The sequence below is a fragment of the Fukomys damarensis genome, unplaced genomic scaffold (genome assembly GCF_012274545.1).
Source record: "Fukomys damarensis isolate Sample0158 unplaced genomic scaffold, DMR_v1.0_HiC HiC_scaffold_8, whole genome shotgun sequence".
NCBI lineage: Eukaryota > Metazoa > Chordata > Mammalia > Rodentia > Bathyergidae > Fukomys > Fukomys damarensis.
This window is the reverse complement of record NW_022900920.1, coordinates 1828292-1843077: the sequence shown is the minus strand read 5'-3', so window position 1 is coordinate 1843077 and position 14786 is coordinate 1828292. Positions and strand designations below refer to the sequence as shown.

The window sequence follows — 14786 nt, the reverse complement described above, 5'->3', positions numbered from 1 at the left end:
AGTATAAGAATTATATCATCATCATCATCATCACTATTTTGTGGTATGTAGTTGATATGAATATATGGAAATAGTAGCCCAAGAGCCTAATATAACAGAATCAAGGTTATCACTTCTCAGTCTTTTGGCTAAGAACAAGTGTATAACATAATCAAGGCAATATCCTGAACCCAGAGTCTAGCTCCCACTGTAAATGCTTGTGCCCAGGAGCATGGATAGGGGTGAGGCTGCTTAATGGCACAGGATGTGCTCAGGTCATGTGGAGGTCTTTATTCAGGATACATGGGAAAGGGTAGAGGTAAAACCACTATCAAAGACTTACATCATCTCCATAACTATCCCTGTCCCTTCTTTGGGGGGCTCCTCTAGTTCTCACTAAATCTGTCATAGCATCATCAGGGACTCATAGACCATGGACAACAATAGTGAAGACCCCAAATCACACCGCATGAGTTTTCAACTGCATTGGGCCCAGGACTCTCCACAGTTACTTGTTAAGATATCCTGTCCCACCCTACAACCACCCTGAATCTGAGACGCTAGAATTTCAGGAACTCCTCAATTTTAACAAATCCCTCAAACTAGAGGGTTCACAAACTTCATTTATTCCACAGTTTTGGAAAAGATGGTCACATTTGTGTTTGCGTGGGAAAGATGACCTCAGTCATGCTTGTCAGTTAATATAGAGCTTGCAAACAAAAACAAAATTTTGCCACTTTTGTGTGTAAACCAAATTGTTTGCCAACAAAAGCATTTGTGAATGAGGTATCACTGTATAAAATGATAAAATAACCAACTCAAAAAGACAGTGAGAAAGAAACCATTATATTTGACATGATTTGGCCACTTCAGGTCTCAGAAAGAGTGACAGGGCACTATGTCCATGACATGTCTTTAAGGCAGGGGAAGGGGTTGTCTAGCAGTGACTAAAAAGGTGGTACTTTTCTTTGTCCTTACCCTCTTTCCTGCAGATGGAGGAAATCTCTTCACATCCTCTGTCTGGCCTGCAGCTCCACAGACCATACTCACACCTACAGGTAGGACTCCTCCCCCTAGTCCTCATTTCCTGGGAAAGTCCGTCTTCCTTTCCATGGACAATCCTGTTGCCCACCATCCTACACCCCACAGAGATGTCTTTTCCCAATAAGGCAAAACATCCCCAGAGTCACAGTCTAAGGGAAGTGTCCTGAATATCTGAGAAAATCTGCTTCTTGGTTCTGTCCACTAATCTACTCCTGTGAATGCCTTTGAAGAGTAAGAAGAAAGCAGACTTTGCCAGTGCATGTCAGCATCTTGGGTCCCCAAAGGAAGTGGTCCCTGGATAGCTGGGGATTCTTTGAAGCAATCTGACCTCCCAAGGCAAAAATGCTCACCCACAAAAGCATTTCTTTAAGCAGCCAATGGAAACCATGCAAACAGAAAGACCTGGAAGGCGTCTCACCACTTTAAAGCATTCTCCAAATGTACATTTGAGCTGGTATGATGACCTCACGTCCAGCTGGCCCAGCAGTTACTGCTATTAATTCCCCATGGCAGTTCCCACACAGGATACTAGGGTCACAGAGACACCATAGAACCCAGAGGCTGGATGCATTCTGATGATGAATCTGTGTGGTTCACTCAGATTTTCTCTCTTTATCCTGTAGATGCTGAATCATCCACCTCCCAACCAGAAGGTAGGTCAAAGTGTATGCACTGGACCATTATATCTTCCTTCTCAATCTCTTGTAGTGGGGCTCAAGGGAGGGTGGAGAAATGTAAAGCCACTAGAGAGCCATGTAATGCCTATGCCCCGTGGTGGGACAGTGGGCTCCTAGTCTCTGACTTGTGTGCCAACTGGTGGGGTTTCCTTGAGCTAGTCATCTAGGCTCTAAGCCACAGTTTCCTCATCTCTCTAGTGGTGCTAGAAATGTTTTTCTGTCTCCATCATGATACAATTATGAACAAGCATGGGAATAGAAATAAAAAAGCATGTACTTTTGTAAAGACAGAAGCAAAATGAAGCAGTCTTGTTTCAATCACTCCTTCTTCTTGCTGTCACTGCTCCTGAGTAGTTCCTCGTAGACTGACCCAAGGACTCACTCCATCCACTATGCACCTGCTAGGTGATGACAAGAAAGAGACAATGCACACTTTTGTGTTCCATGATGTCTCTCCAAGTGCCCCTTCACTGCTGATCATGAAACCCCCATCACCACTCCATCAAAATCAACAACTCCCAGAAAGACCCTGCCAAGGGCACTGGGGTCAGGGCAAATCACATGACATAATATGCAGAGTTTACCAGTGGATTGTCTCCATAACAGTCTTGGGTTTTTTCTTAGTACTAGTCAGCTGAGTCACCCCTTTTGTGATTTAATTCCTTCCCAAATAGCAGAGAAAACTTAAGCAGATTTCCACTCTATGTCTGATGCCCAAAGCATTGCTCTCATCCTTAGAGACAGAAGGTCTAGAGATGGCTACATGGCCCTCTTATTTTCTCAGAGCTCAGAAAACATCTTTTTCCTTATTTTAGCCACATTTTTGTGGCACTGGAAATTGAACCCGGGGCTTTGTACACACTAGGTGAACTTCACCAGTGACTACAACCCCAGGTATTTTTTAAAATTTTTGATACAAGGTCTTGAAAAGTTTCCCAGGTAGGTCTCAAATTTGTAATTCTGCCTCAGCCTTCTTAGTTGATTGGGATTACAGGCATTCACCACTATGCCTGGCAAAGTTAGCAACTTCTATGTTCTTTCTAACTAACAGATAGAGGAGATATTTCTAACATTGCCCACTCAAAACTGGCAGATATCCTGCAGTCTTCTTATACATGGAGTTTGTCCTGGGCAGTGCAGCTTTTGCTTTGAATCATGGGAATCTATCAACCCTTGCTAAATAGTTAAGAAAGCAGCCTAAGAGTAGAATTATATGCAAAGCCTTTCAAATCTTGTGTGCTGAAGCTGGCTGCAATTGTCTTGCCTGAGGCTCAAATGTCTCACTTAATAAATTCAATTAAAAAAAAAAGAAGTGGAGAAAATAATAGTGCTACCTCGGATGTTTGTTGGGAGTTTACAAAGAGATGATGAATGTGGAGAGTTTAAACACATCCTGACACACAGTCAGTGTTCAATAAATGGTGTCTGTGTTTATCCATCCAAATATCTAACACAGAAATGAAAAACGGAAAGCCATATACAAGCCATTCAATAAATAGGCTTCATCATAAGTCATCAGCTGATTGTTGTGATTGGTGGCAGATTTAAAACATATTTTCAAATAATTGTGACATCATTCTGTGTAATGTCACCCAGATAATAAAGTCACTGTTTTAGTTTATATTTTTCACCAAGACACATTCTGTCCAAAATAGTGTACTCCTACAGATATCTGGCTAGTCACAGTGGACTCTGATGTCTGTCTGTCTACATGACAAAAGACTTACATGGTTTAAATTTGGGTGGATGTTTGGAGAAAATTCTGAATTGAATTTTCTCCTTATGCTCATCTCTTTACATCAGGAAAGAAGATCAAGTAGGCAATAAAAGTGTTAGACTTCATATCATTACCAGCTTTTTTCTGTCATTTCAGTAAGAAATAAGCTCTTGGGGTAGACTTTAAAATAAGTAGACTTGATTCCACATTCCAGTGAAGACATCTCGAAGTCAGGACATCATGGGCAAGCCCTACTTTCTGCATTTGTAAAATAAAATAAAATCATCTCCTTCCTGGGTGTTTGTGAGGACAAAGCAAGATAACCCAGGCAGAACATTTGACATGTGCCTGCCACAAAGATAACACTTGGTGAATGCAGTCCTACTTAAGGCAGCTGTCCTGTTCTGTCTCTGTCATTGCTCCTGAGCCATTTTCTGACTGGGGCAACAGAACCGGGCAATGATTCTTGCTAAGGTGCCTGAATTTCATGACCATCTGTCCTACCTCTTCTGTCCTTCTTGTCCCCTTCCCCAACATGTCCCCAACTTCAGTCCCAGTCCCAGCCTATCTGAGGTCTAAATTCTCTGTAGTGTCTGCTCAAATCATACAGAGTTAGATATCCCTTTTGCATTTGAATGTCACTACTTAGCCGAGTTTGCTTAGGTTATTGATCTGTTTGGGCCTCAGCTGGTTCCTCTGTAATCTGAGGGTTATTCTAGAACCTAATGGAAAGGATAATTGGGGCTTCACTAATATATGTAAAGTTCTTAGCCACTTGTCCTTTGGCTAGCCTGGCAAATACAAACACACACACACACACACACACACACACACGCACACGCACACACACAATTCACTGGGTGTTCAGATTCCTAGCATGACTACTTAATAAACATTTACACATGTCCTATTCAGGTCGTGGGAACGCAGGAAGGAAAGGGTCAGACACAGGGATAGTAGTAGTAGCGGGAGTAGCACCAAGCACTGATTGAGCACCTACTGTGCACAAAGGACTATGTCCAGCTCATTACCTGTGCCATCTTCTTTGTCTCTCTTGTTATACCCATATTGCAAATGAGGGACTGAAGCTTGGAGAGCCAACATAGCCTGTCCTTTTCTAACTCCAAAACCAATGCTCTTCACCACCCCATCTCCCAGTCCCTGCCCTAACTAAATATGTCTGCAATCTAGTGAAGATGTCAAGTATACACTGTCTACCACCATCAGCGCAGATGGTGGTAAGGGCCACAAAAATAGAAGAGGAGGGAAGCAAGCTATTGCAACTGGCAAGTTGTTCTGGGTCCGCAGGGACAGCTTCAACCAGTTAAGGCAATAAAAGAATTGGGTGCTTTGTGCCTGAATTATTTGTATTTTTCTCATAAGATGTAAGACCTCGCATTTTTATGGCAAGTATTCTGATTTGTAAATTCAAGTTCAGCCTGGAATTTCAAACTGATCAGCCCACTCTGAGCTCAGGTCCAACCCGTCAGCCATGCTTATAAATTTTTGCTGTCAAGGGGATGATTTCTCTGGTCAGCTGCTTGGACCTACTACAGAGTCAGTGTGTGTGTGAGTGTGTGTGTGTGTGTGTAGAGAAGGCGAAGAGTAGTGAGGGGGCCAGGAATACTCCTCTAAATGCTGAGTCCCAGCTCCTCACCTGCACAAATGACATTGGCGTCCTCCAGGTGCTGACAGTTTTCCCAGCTTGGCCCACATGCCCCAGGGAGCCCTCACTGCCCACACACTGCACACTGGCCAGCAGGAGCTTCCCAGAGCCTCCCCACTGCCTGGCCACACTGCAGCTGGCAGCACACAACAGTGGCCTTGGCTGGCTCCCAGAGGTTGTCGTGCTTTTCCCCCTGTGCCCTGGACAAGGACGTCCACCCAGCCTAAGCACCTTCCTTTGCTGTTCAGTAGCCTCACCTCCTGCAAAGATTTATAAGTGTGGCTCACAGGTAGGCTGGACCCAGGCTCAGAGTGGGCTGCTGGTCAGTTTGAAGTTCCAGGCTGAGCTTGAAGGTACAAATCAGAATACTTGCTACAAAAATGCAAGTTCTTACATTTTGTGAGGCAAAATACAAATACTTCAGGCACAAATCACCTAATTATTTCATTGCCTTAATTGGTTGGAGCTATCCCTGCGGACCCAGAACCACTTTCCAGTTCACATGGTTCCCTTCACTAGAATCCCACATTTATTTTGTCATCCTGGGCCACAGGACAGCATTCTGCCATACTCTCACAGCCAAGGCTTCCATCTCAGCACCAAGGAGGGAGTTTGGAAGCCCAGTGTCTAAGTGGGAGGCCGCAGGGTCACAATGTAAAGCGCATGGGCACAGGAAAGAAAAGCCCTGTGGCCATTTCTGTAAATGATCCACCATAGGCACACTGTCTTAAAAGGGGGTATGGATAAGGAAGAAATCTTAAGATCCGTGGAGCAGACCTGGTGGGGAATGGCACGGGCTCCCTCATAGTAGCATAGACAGGGAGTAAGTTGTTAGAGGATAATCTTCAATGGGCAGAGGAGGTAGCTCTTATCTCTTGGCCCCACTGTTCTTCTCCCAGGAGGCTGGGTCCCTGTGTGGCTGGTAGGCACTGATGAACGTTGTGCAGGCCGTGTTGAACTTTTCTGCCAGGAAGTCTGGGGGACCGTGTGCGATGATCTCTGGGACTTTCCACAAGCAAATGTCATCTGCAGGCAGCTGGGATGTGGCTGGGCCATTTCAGCCCCGGTTGAGGCCCACTTTGGGGAAGGTTCTGGGAAGATTCTCCTTGACAATGTGCACTGCAGGGGAACTGAGCAGCGCCTTGAGGAATCCACTCATGTTGGCTGGTTCTCCCACAACTGCGGTCATGGGGAAGACGCCAGCGTGATCTGTTCAGGTAAGTCTCCTCTACCCACTAGCTCCTCTCGTGGACTGATCCCAACTTTAGCTCTTCGCAAGAGAACATTTTTGAATGACAGTGTAAAAAAACTATTGAACATGAAACACTATGTTATTCACTCATAGAAAACATTTTCATCTTCCCTCTTTCTAGATGCTGAATATTCAGTGGTCACATCACCAGGTAGGGAAGATGATGTTTTGGGGTGCAGCTTATCCACACCTGAGGGAAGAGATTCTACTGAAAATCAGATGTGTGTTATTCTCCAAGCCAGTGGAGTGGTTGAGTGATGTGGAATGACCTGATTGTCCAGTGGGGAAGTGGATCGTACCATAGTAGTCAACTAGCCCAGCCTCAGTGCTGCCTTTCCCCCACTCCACTGTGTATTTCACACTCAGAAAATGCATTCTCGGTTTCTCAGACTTCTGCAGAGCACTTTTGGTTTGTCAGCTCTGAGGCTCACAGAAAGACAATTTGATTCGGATGGGTAAGGGGGTGGTTAAAATATGAGAGATGGGTAAAGGTGCTTCCTGCCTAGTACAAGTGGTCAGTGGGACAGATGTGGGCAAAGTCAAGGTGAGCCAGTCTCATCTCCACTCCCTCTTTACCCCTGCCGTGTTGCTGGTGCAGACCAGGCCCCACACAGATTCCTACAGAATGTGGGTTATTCCTATACACTCCCAGCCCCGAAACCTGGAGTTTCCCATGCCAGTGTTCTCATCTTCTCCCTCTCCTTTGCCCTCTCCTCCCCTACTTCTCTTCCAAGGTCACATGACACTCTGCTCTTAGCCATTCCTCAGTCAGAGAGTGAGTTATGACTAAAGCTACTTAGACAGAGCTTGGTAAAACTTCATTTACACCCCCTCTTGGGTTGTCAGTTGGGAACACATTGATCTAGGAGGAAATTTCCAAAAGGAGGTGCTAAGCTGAATGTCACTGGTGGGGAGATGTACGAGGAGGAATGTGTTAGTTTTCCCCGGGACAAAATACCTCACATAAATCAGCCTTAAGGAAGAAAGATTTATTTTGATTCATAGTTTCAGAGGTTTCAGTTTATGGTCAAGCAGCTCCTTTGCTTTCGCCTTGTGGCAAGGTCAAAGCATTATAATAGGAGGGCATGGGCAGGGGATTTAGCTCAGTGGTTCTGCTGTCTGCCTCGAAAGCGCAAGATCCCCAGTTCAGTCTGTGGTACCAAAACAAAAACCAAACACACCAAAAACAAAACAAAAATCCTAATAGTAGGGCATGGCAGAGGAAAGTTACTCACTTCGTGGTGAGCAGAGTTCAGAAAGAGAGAGGAGCGGCCAGGGACAAATGTACTTCAAAGACACACCTCCAGCGACCTACTTCCTCCAAGCAGGCCTTACCATGTGGTTTCCACCACCTTCCAGTTCTGCCATCAGCTGGAAATCAAGCTTTCAGAACATGAGCTTTTTTAAATTTTTCTTTTTATTAGTAGAAGTTTGTAGTACATAATGATTACATTCATCATGGGGATTTAGTATGCTTACATAACACATCTTAATTTTTTATGTCCCCTTTCCCTCTCCTTCCTTTTCCCTTCAGCTCTTGATTCCTATTCTACTTGTAAAAGATCTATCTCATTTCCTATTCTCTCTCTCTCTCTCTCTCTCTCTCGTTTTTGCTCTTCAATGTCTTTATACTTTCGGTTTCTTACATGAGAAACTATGTGATATTTAAACTGTGTGTCTGATTTATTTGTTAACATTATGGTCTCAAGATGTGCTCATGACATGAACTTTTAAGGGACATTTCAGATCCAAATCATAATAGCACCCATAGATTTAGTCATTGGGTCACTGGGTCATTGGAAGAGGCTCTAGGAGCCATAGTTTCATGGCTTTAGCTTTATAAACTCTCAATTTAAAAATATCTCACTTTCATGTATGACAAAAGAATAATTCCTCACCATCTGGGAAGGATCTAGGTTGGTGTTTCTTGCCTCTTATATGTTAGTGTTTCCTCCACGCTCAGGCCTCTCCCCCAGAGGCTTGACTCAGCAGTTCTGAAAGAAGCTGAATCAGTGTGCTTGTTACAGGCTGCTCGGGTTTCCCATGTGCAGAAAGGGAAGCAGACCTCAGAGTCTGCCTCCAGTCCACATGCCATTTTTGTTTTGGCAGGTCGCCCAGTGGCTGTCTTGGCAGCAACAATGGCTACAGGTGAGAACCTTGTGCGTGTCCTTAGATGCCCTGTTCACTGTCTTATAGCTGAAGCTTTGAAATGATTCTTCCAAAATGTGTGCCAGAATACCACTGCTTGGTCAAGATCACTCCTCTGAAACGGTGTTCTGGGTAAAGGACCCAATAATAAAAAACCAACTGATTTCAGGTTCCAATTCTATGTCCAGTTAGTCAAAGAAGAAAATCCCAATTATCGATATGTAGGCATTGCTGGAATGATGTTGCCAAGGTGGTACCCAAGGCCGTGCTGGTATAGTTTATCCACCATAATGAGTCCGTTCTTTCCATCCTTTCCTTTTCTCCGACAATCTCAGTTCTCCTTCTCCAGACTTCCTTTTATCTGCCATTTTTTATCTGTTTTGCCTGTTCTTTGGGCTTCTAGAAGCTCCACTGAACTTTTCTTAGCACCACTCGGAGATAAAGGACTAAAGAAATACCGATTCTTGAATAGCCTGGATGGTCCTTTTGGAGAAAAATCACAGTCTGACAGCCAAGGCCAATCACGTGTTAGTACACTTTCCACACAGCCAGATAACCTGCTGCAGAAAAGCCAGGTATTTCCACAGCTACTGGCATCACCTTTCATTTCAGTCTGGGTGTTGGACAGATGGCTAGACAGATAAGCAGATGAAGAAACAAACAGATGGGTGGACAGGCGGACAGGAGGTGTGATCAGTGTTACGGATACTGGAGTGCTGGATTGCTGAGGGCAACTTCTTTCTACTGAATACTAGATTTTTAAGAATGTAGTTTTACAACTGATGGTGGGTGAAGCCCTACCATTGTCAGAAGGTCTCTGTTCAATCATCCTGAAGCAGGTCACCATTCACAACTACTAGTGACACAACAACAACAACAACAAATACAGGACTCACAACTGTGGAGTAACAAGAGGGAAAGGTTCTAGCCAATCCTAGTAAGCCCACGTCAGTGGTTACAGTCTCAAAAGAAATAAGAGCTGTTTTAAGCTTCAGACAAGTTCAGGCCCAAATTTCCTAAGTTTTAAAGACTTCTTAGACTAATTTATCCCAAAGCATAGTCACAAAATGATGATTAATGAAAACTTTTTTTGGAATAGTGGTGAAAATCAACCAAAAAGGTATGAATTACAAAATTATTAAATGGAACAAAGAAGAAAACAAATTCTAAAGTATCTCTCTGCATTTAGAAACATATCGGTGTGGTGGCACTATTACTAACTCATCTGGAGCGATTCGGAATCCCCCAAAGAACGAAATGCATGACAACATAACCTGCATGTGGGAGATCAAGGCCAATGCGTCTGATCACATACTGCTGGCCTTTCCGTATCTCAAGCAAGTACTAAACTCACTAAGTACTCTGGGCAGTTTGAATTCTACTCACTTATTCTCTTGTGGATTCACCTAAGCAAGAGTCCTTTGTGCATTTTAAAGTTTTTATTTTTAAATAAGTAGACACATAGCATACAAAAGTATTACTGTAACTATAGAACATTATCAGAACCTGGAAGTTGACACTGGATAATGCTCTTAGCTAGACACAGACCCTATTCAATTCCCATCCATTTTACATGCACTTATTTGTGTGTGGGGGTGGGGGGATCCACTCAACTTTACCCCATGTGTAAGTTCATGTAATCGCTACCATATTCCAGATGCAGACCTGTTACATTACCACAAACCACTGAAACCATATTCGTCCACTGCCCCCTCTGTCCTCTCAGATTGTAACTGATTGTCTCTACACTTTGTTGTTTTGATAATGTTATGTACGTGGGATCATATGCTGCATAGCTTTTGGAGATGGAAATCTCGCACTCAGGATGATTCCCTTAAGATGTATCCAGGCTGTTGTGTGCATCGATAGTTTGATCCTTTTAACTGCTGAAAAGTGTTCCATTCGTATGTTTACATCAGAGTCTGTTTAATCCTTTCGCTTCTGGCAGACATCTGCGTTGTGTCCAGTCTTGGGCTGTCACAGATAAAGCTTCTATAAACAATCTCATATAAGTTCTTATGTGGACGTTAGTTTTCATTTCTCAGGGATAAATGCTAATGAGTATGAGTACTAGATTGTATGGTAAGAACACATTTAGTTTTTTTACAACATGCTGAACTCTTTCAGTTACTTCCATTTCACAATTCTAGCAGCAGCATATAAAATCGTGTTTCTCCACATCTTAGCTGGATCTGCTATTTTTTCTGTTAGTTGTTTGTATACAAATCTTGTATATGTTTTATTAGATTTATATGTAGATATTTCTTTATTGGTGTTGTAGTCACAATAAATGATAATGTTTTTAGTTTTGATTTCCACGTTTGTTGCTCCTATATAGAAATATGATTGACTTTTGTATACTTCCATGGATACTTAATTAAAATGAAATTCACCTTTAAGGGCTTTGTGGGGGTGTGCTTGTGTGTACAAGGAGAGACACAGAGACAGAGCGGCAGCCCATGTGTGTCCTGGCCAGCTGGTTGAAGATGCAGATTCCAGGGTACCCCCAATCCTATTAAGTCAGGAAATCTGAGATTTTAAATAGTAACTACATACTATTTATTTCATTCGTAATGAGTGGCCTATGTTAATTAACCACGAGGAACAACCTAAATTATTTTTACTTTTGAATTTTTCTTAATTGAAAGATGGCTTGGAAAGGTTGACTCTTACAGTTGTCACATGGAGATGGTTTCTACATTCACAGAAAACAGACATGGAAAAATCAGATGACTTCCACAAAGGGATCTGGGCAGAATTAACACCCACTTCCCTGTAGGCAGGTTACTGCCAAAAGCCTGTCAATGGGCTGTTGGAACCTGGAGCTCTATCCCAGGAGAGGTTGATCAGCCTCCCACAGCCCATTGCCCTGCTATTCCTCACCCCCAGATCTCCATGCAGTGAAATATCCTTGATTAGCTGGGTCCTGCCATTGGCCCAAAGCTGTGAGGTACCTTGAGGCCTCAGCTGACCTGAGACCCTTACTGGGGTTATACTTAGAGCCAGGCCCTCTCTCCTCCCTCAGATAAAATCCTATTTCCTTAGGCAATGACTCTCTCAGAAAAAAAGTAGGATAAAAGTATCTATACTGCTTCTGCCTCACTGATGGGCTTTCAAACTGTTCCAGCCTCTTCACAGTCACATAATAAAAAACATCTCACAGTGTGCCTTCTATACCTTCTGACGAAGAGACTAAGCATGCCTGGGTATTTGCTTCTTTAGCCTTGACTGCACCAGTGAATATTTTGAAATCCTGGACGGCCCTCCATCTTCAGCAAAGTCTTTGGGGAAGACCTGCTCTGGTTTCTACCTCACCTACTCGTCCTCCTCTAGCTCAATGACTCTTGTGTATTTCCGAGGGTTCAACAACATAGGGAAAAACTTCATTGCTTACTATTATTGTGCAACCAAAGGTAAGTTGGTGAGAAACCATGGCTCTGGACCGTCTGCCTGGACATCATTACTTGCTCGGTGATTGGACAAGGGACTTGACAACTCTTGCCTCTGTTTCTTCCATATATTGTGAGGCTAACAGGAGAAGCATACTTCCTAGGTTTGCGGGGGGGTTACATGCAATGACACAGCAAAGCATTTTTGCAAGATGTCCACCTTAGTACATCCTAGGTGTTTGATAACTGGCAACTTTATCATGAGCTTCCTAATTGGACACAAACATCTCTTCACAGCCAGCTCATTAGGGAATACTTTCTGACATTACTGTGAACCTAGACTGGGCATTTGAGGATCTGCAGAAGAGGAGGGTGCAGTCCCAGGCTAAGAGAGGTTTATGCACAACCTAACATAAGTTTAGGACAAATATACATGATGCAACAGAAGACAAAAGCAATGCACTGGGTTAAGGCAAACAGTAGGACATATAGAACATATTAAATTGGCACATGTATGCATCTCCGCAAAAGGCATTAGGAAACAGAGTTTGCAACACAGGCTGCATTGATTAATAAAAACCTCAGGGGAATTTAGCCTTAAAGCTGATGAGGCCATAAGTAGAGAAACAGGAAAAGGGCAATCAGGAGAAAGAACAGTATGAGCCTGGAAATGGGAAGTACAGGGTGTGTGCCATGAAACAGACAGAAGCAGAGCTAAGGGTTTTTGTTGAAGGACAATGTGCCCAAGTTAATAATAATAAAAATATCTCAGGTTGGGGATTTACCTCAGTGGTGCCACTGCCTGCCTTGCAAGCACAGAGTCCTGAGTTCAATCCCCAGTACCAAAATAATAATAACAATGATCAGAATACTAAAAACAGCAGCTAATGTGTGTTGAATGTCTATTATACACCAGGCAACATTTTAAACTCTTTGGATGTGTGACAGTAACACAAATCTATGGTTATTCCTCCTTGACATATGGGGAAACTGAGGCTTGGGATGTTCAGTAATTCCCTGAGGTTCTGCACTACTTACCACGAAGAGAAGGTAGAGCTCATAGAACTGCAAAGGCCTTATGTCTGCTTTGTCCAAGATGCCATTAGAACAGTTGCCAGTGCCTTCAGAAGGTGTCAAGGTGACTCAGTGAGCAAGCTGGGGACACATGCTAAAAGAGCCAGGTGTGGAGGTGCACACCTATAATGCCAGCACTCTGCAAGACTAAGAGGATAGGAAGTTTGAGTCTGGTCTGGCCAAATTAGTAACTCAGGCCCTGTCTCAAAATTAAAAAAAAAAAATTAAAGAGTTGGGGATGTAGCTCAGTGCAACATCCCTGGGTTCAATCCTCAGTACCACAAAAAATAAATAAATAAAAACCGGAGGAGACACTCTGTGTCACAAAGAGGATCAAGAAAGGATCAGATAAAATCAATATAATTGGTATTAAGTAGTTACTAACAACGATTTTCTTATTTTGCAGAGTCAATGTCGAAGTCCCCATATCTAGTCAGTGAGTTGACTTTTGTGTTATTACTTAATGCATTCCTAGTTCTTGTTTTTGCCTCTGTCCTCACTTCTAGTGCTTTTATTATCATCGTTTGATCTCTCCCATATATGTTTCCCGATTACATACGTAAATGCATTGTACCTGAAAATTATGTCTGCATGGCTTTTGTGCAAGTACGACACCCATTCATACTGGAAACAAGTTATGCCTATTAACAGTTGAGTCTCTGTATATGAGCAATTTTTATTTGATCTCCTAATTCCTTGTCTTTATCAAGACAGTGAGGCACCCCTAGTGAAATACTCCACATCTAAGAAAAGTTAATAAAACAGAAGCAAGTTAGAAAAATGACTGTTTTCCCCAGCAAGATGCTGACTGCAAATGTTTGCATTTTAGCACAATTTTAAATATTGTTAAATTTGCAGTGACTAGGAAGAATCAGAGAATATCATCTTAACTGTATCCCATACCCTTGAGAAACATAGGAGCTACATGAAAAGGTTTGATTGGGGAGATCATTTATCATGCAGGTGAGAGGTAAAAGGAATCAGCCAGAATCTGGGCATACTGATTTTGGAAGGCTGTCTCCTGACTTGCCCACATCCTCCCTTTTTATTCAAGGGTGTCCTATTGTATCCACAGCCATCCCAATAATATCAGCCATCCAAACACCAACAGTGATTCCAACAACAACAGCCATCCCCAAAGCAACAGCCATCCCAACAACAGCCATCCCAACAGCAACAGCCATCCCAACAACAGTCATCCCAACAGCAACAGCCATTCCAACAACAGCCATCCCAACAGCAATAGCCATCCCAACAACAGCCATCCCAACAGCAACAGCCATCCCAACAACAGCCATCCCAGCAACAGCCATTCCAACAGCAACAGCCATCCCAAAAGCAACTCCCAAGACATTAATAGCAAAGCCAGGTAAGCCCTGGAATGCATTTGTCATTCACCTGGTTCCTTGCCTCTCTGCATTTGTACCTGCTTTGTGTGTGGAAACTCTACCAACTGTACCAATAGATAAAATAGTTTATCTATTTGCAAATGGGCCAGCTGACTCTACCCAAGTTTTTAGGGCTGTTCAAAACTTTGGGGAATCTTCTGGCTCTGCATCCTAAGATGATCAAAGTTCACTTTTCAGTGCCTCAGCAGCTTACAAATGCCTTGCAGTAGGAGAGTCTCTTTCATTCTCATGTTAGCCCTGACCATAGCTAGCTCCCTGTCCATACCACTAGTTTCCCATCCACGGATTTCCATGTCAAAATCCAAACGATTTTTCCAGATGAGTGGAGTGTCAGAACCATTCCAGAGGCAGTGAGATAGAATACCTGAGGCAAAATAATGAACTTTGAAGTCAGGACACCTGAGTACAGATCTGCTACGTACCAGATGTGG

General features: G+C 43.2%; 1 protein-coding gene and 1 long non-coding RNA gene across 2 annotated transcripts in view; both read left to right on the top strand.

Moving 5' to 3' along the window:
• LOC117285290 (putative DMBT1-like protein) overlaps positions 1–10634 on the top strand; it is a 20731-nt gene extending 10097 nt beyond the window's left edge. The window contains exons 5-10 of the mRNA XM_033761227.1: positions 900–1037; positions 1647–1676; positions 5983–6300; positions 6457–6486; positions 8445–8483; positions 9673–10634. Coding sequence (XP_033617118.1) covers positions 900–1037; positions 1647–1676; positions 5983–6300; positions 6457–6486; positions 8445–8483; positions 9673–9893 — 776 coding nt within the window. The 3' untranslated portion in view covers positions 9894–10634. The remainder of the gene's footprint in view (positions 1–899; positions 1038–1646; positions 1677–5982; positions 6301–6456; positions 6487–8444; positions 8484–9672) is intronic.
• Positions 10635–11692: 1058 nt separating this feature from the next.
• LOC117285301 lies at positions 11693–14101 on the top strand. Its single transcript, XR_004516272.1, has 3 exons — positions 11693–11896; positions 13353–13382; positions 14022–14101. It is a non-coding gene; the product is annotated as an uncharacterized LOC117285301 (long non-coding RNA).
• Positions 14102–14786: the final 685 nt, after the last annotated feature.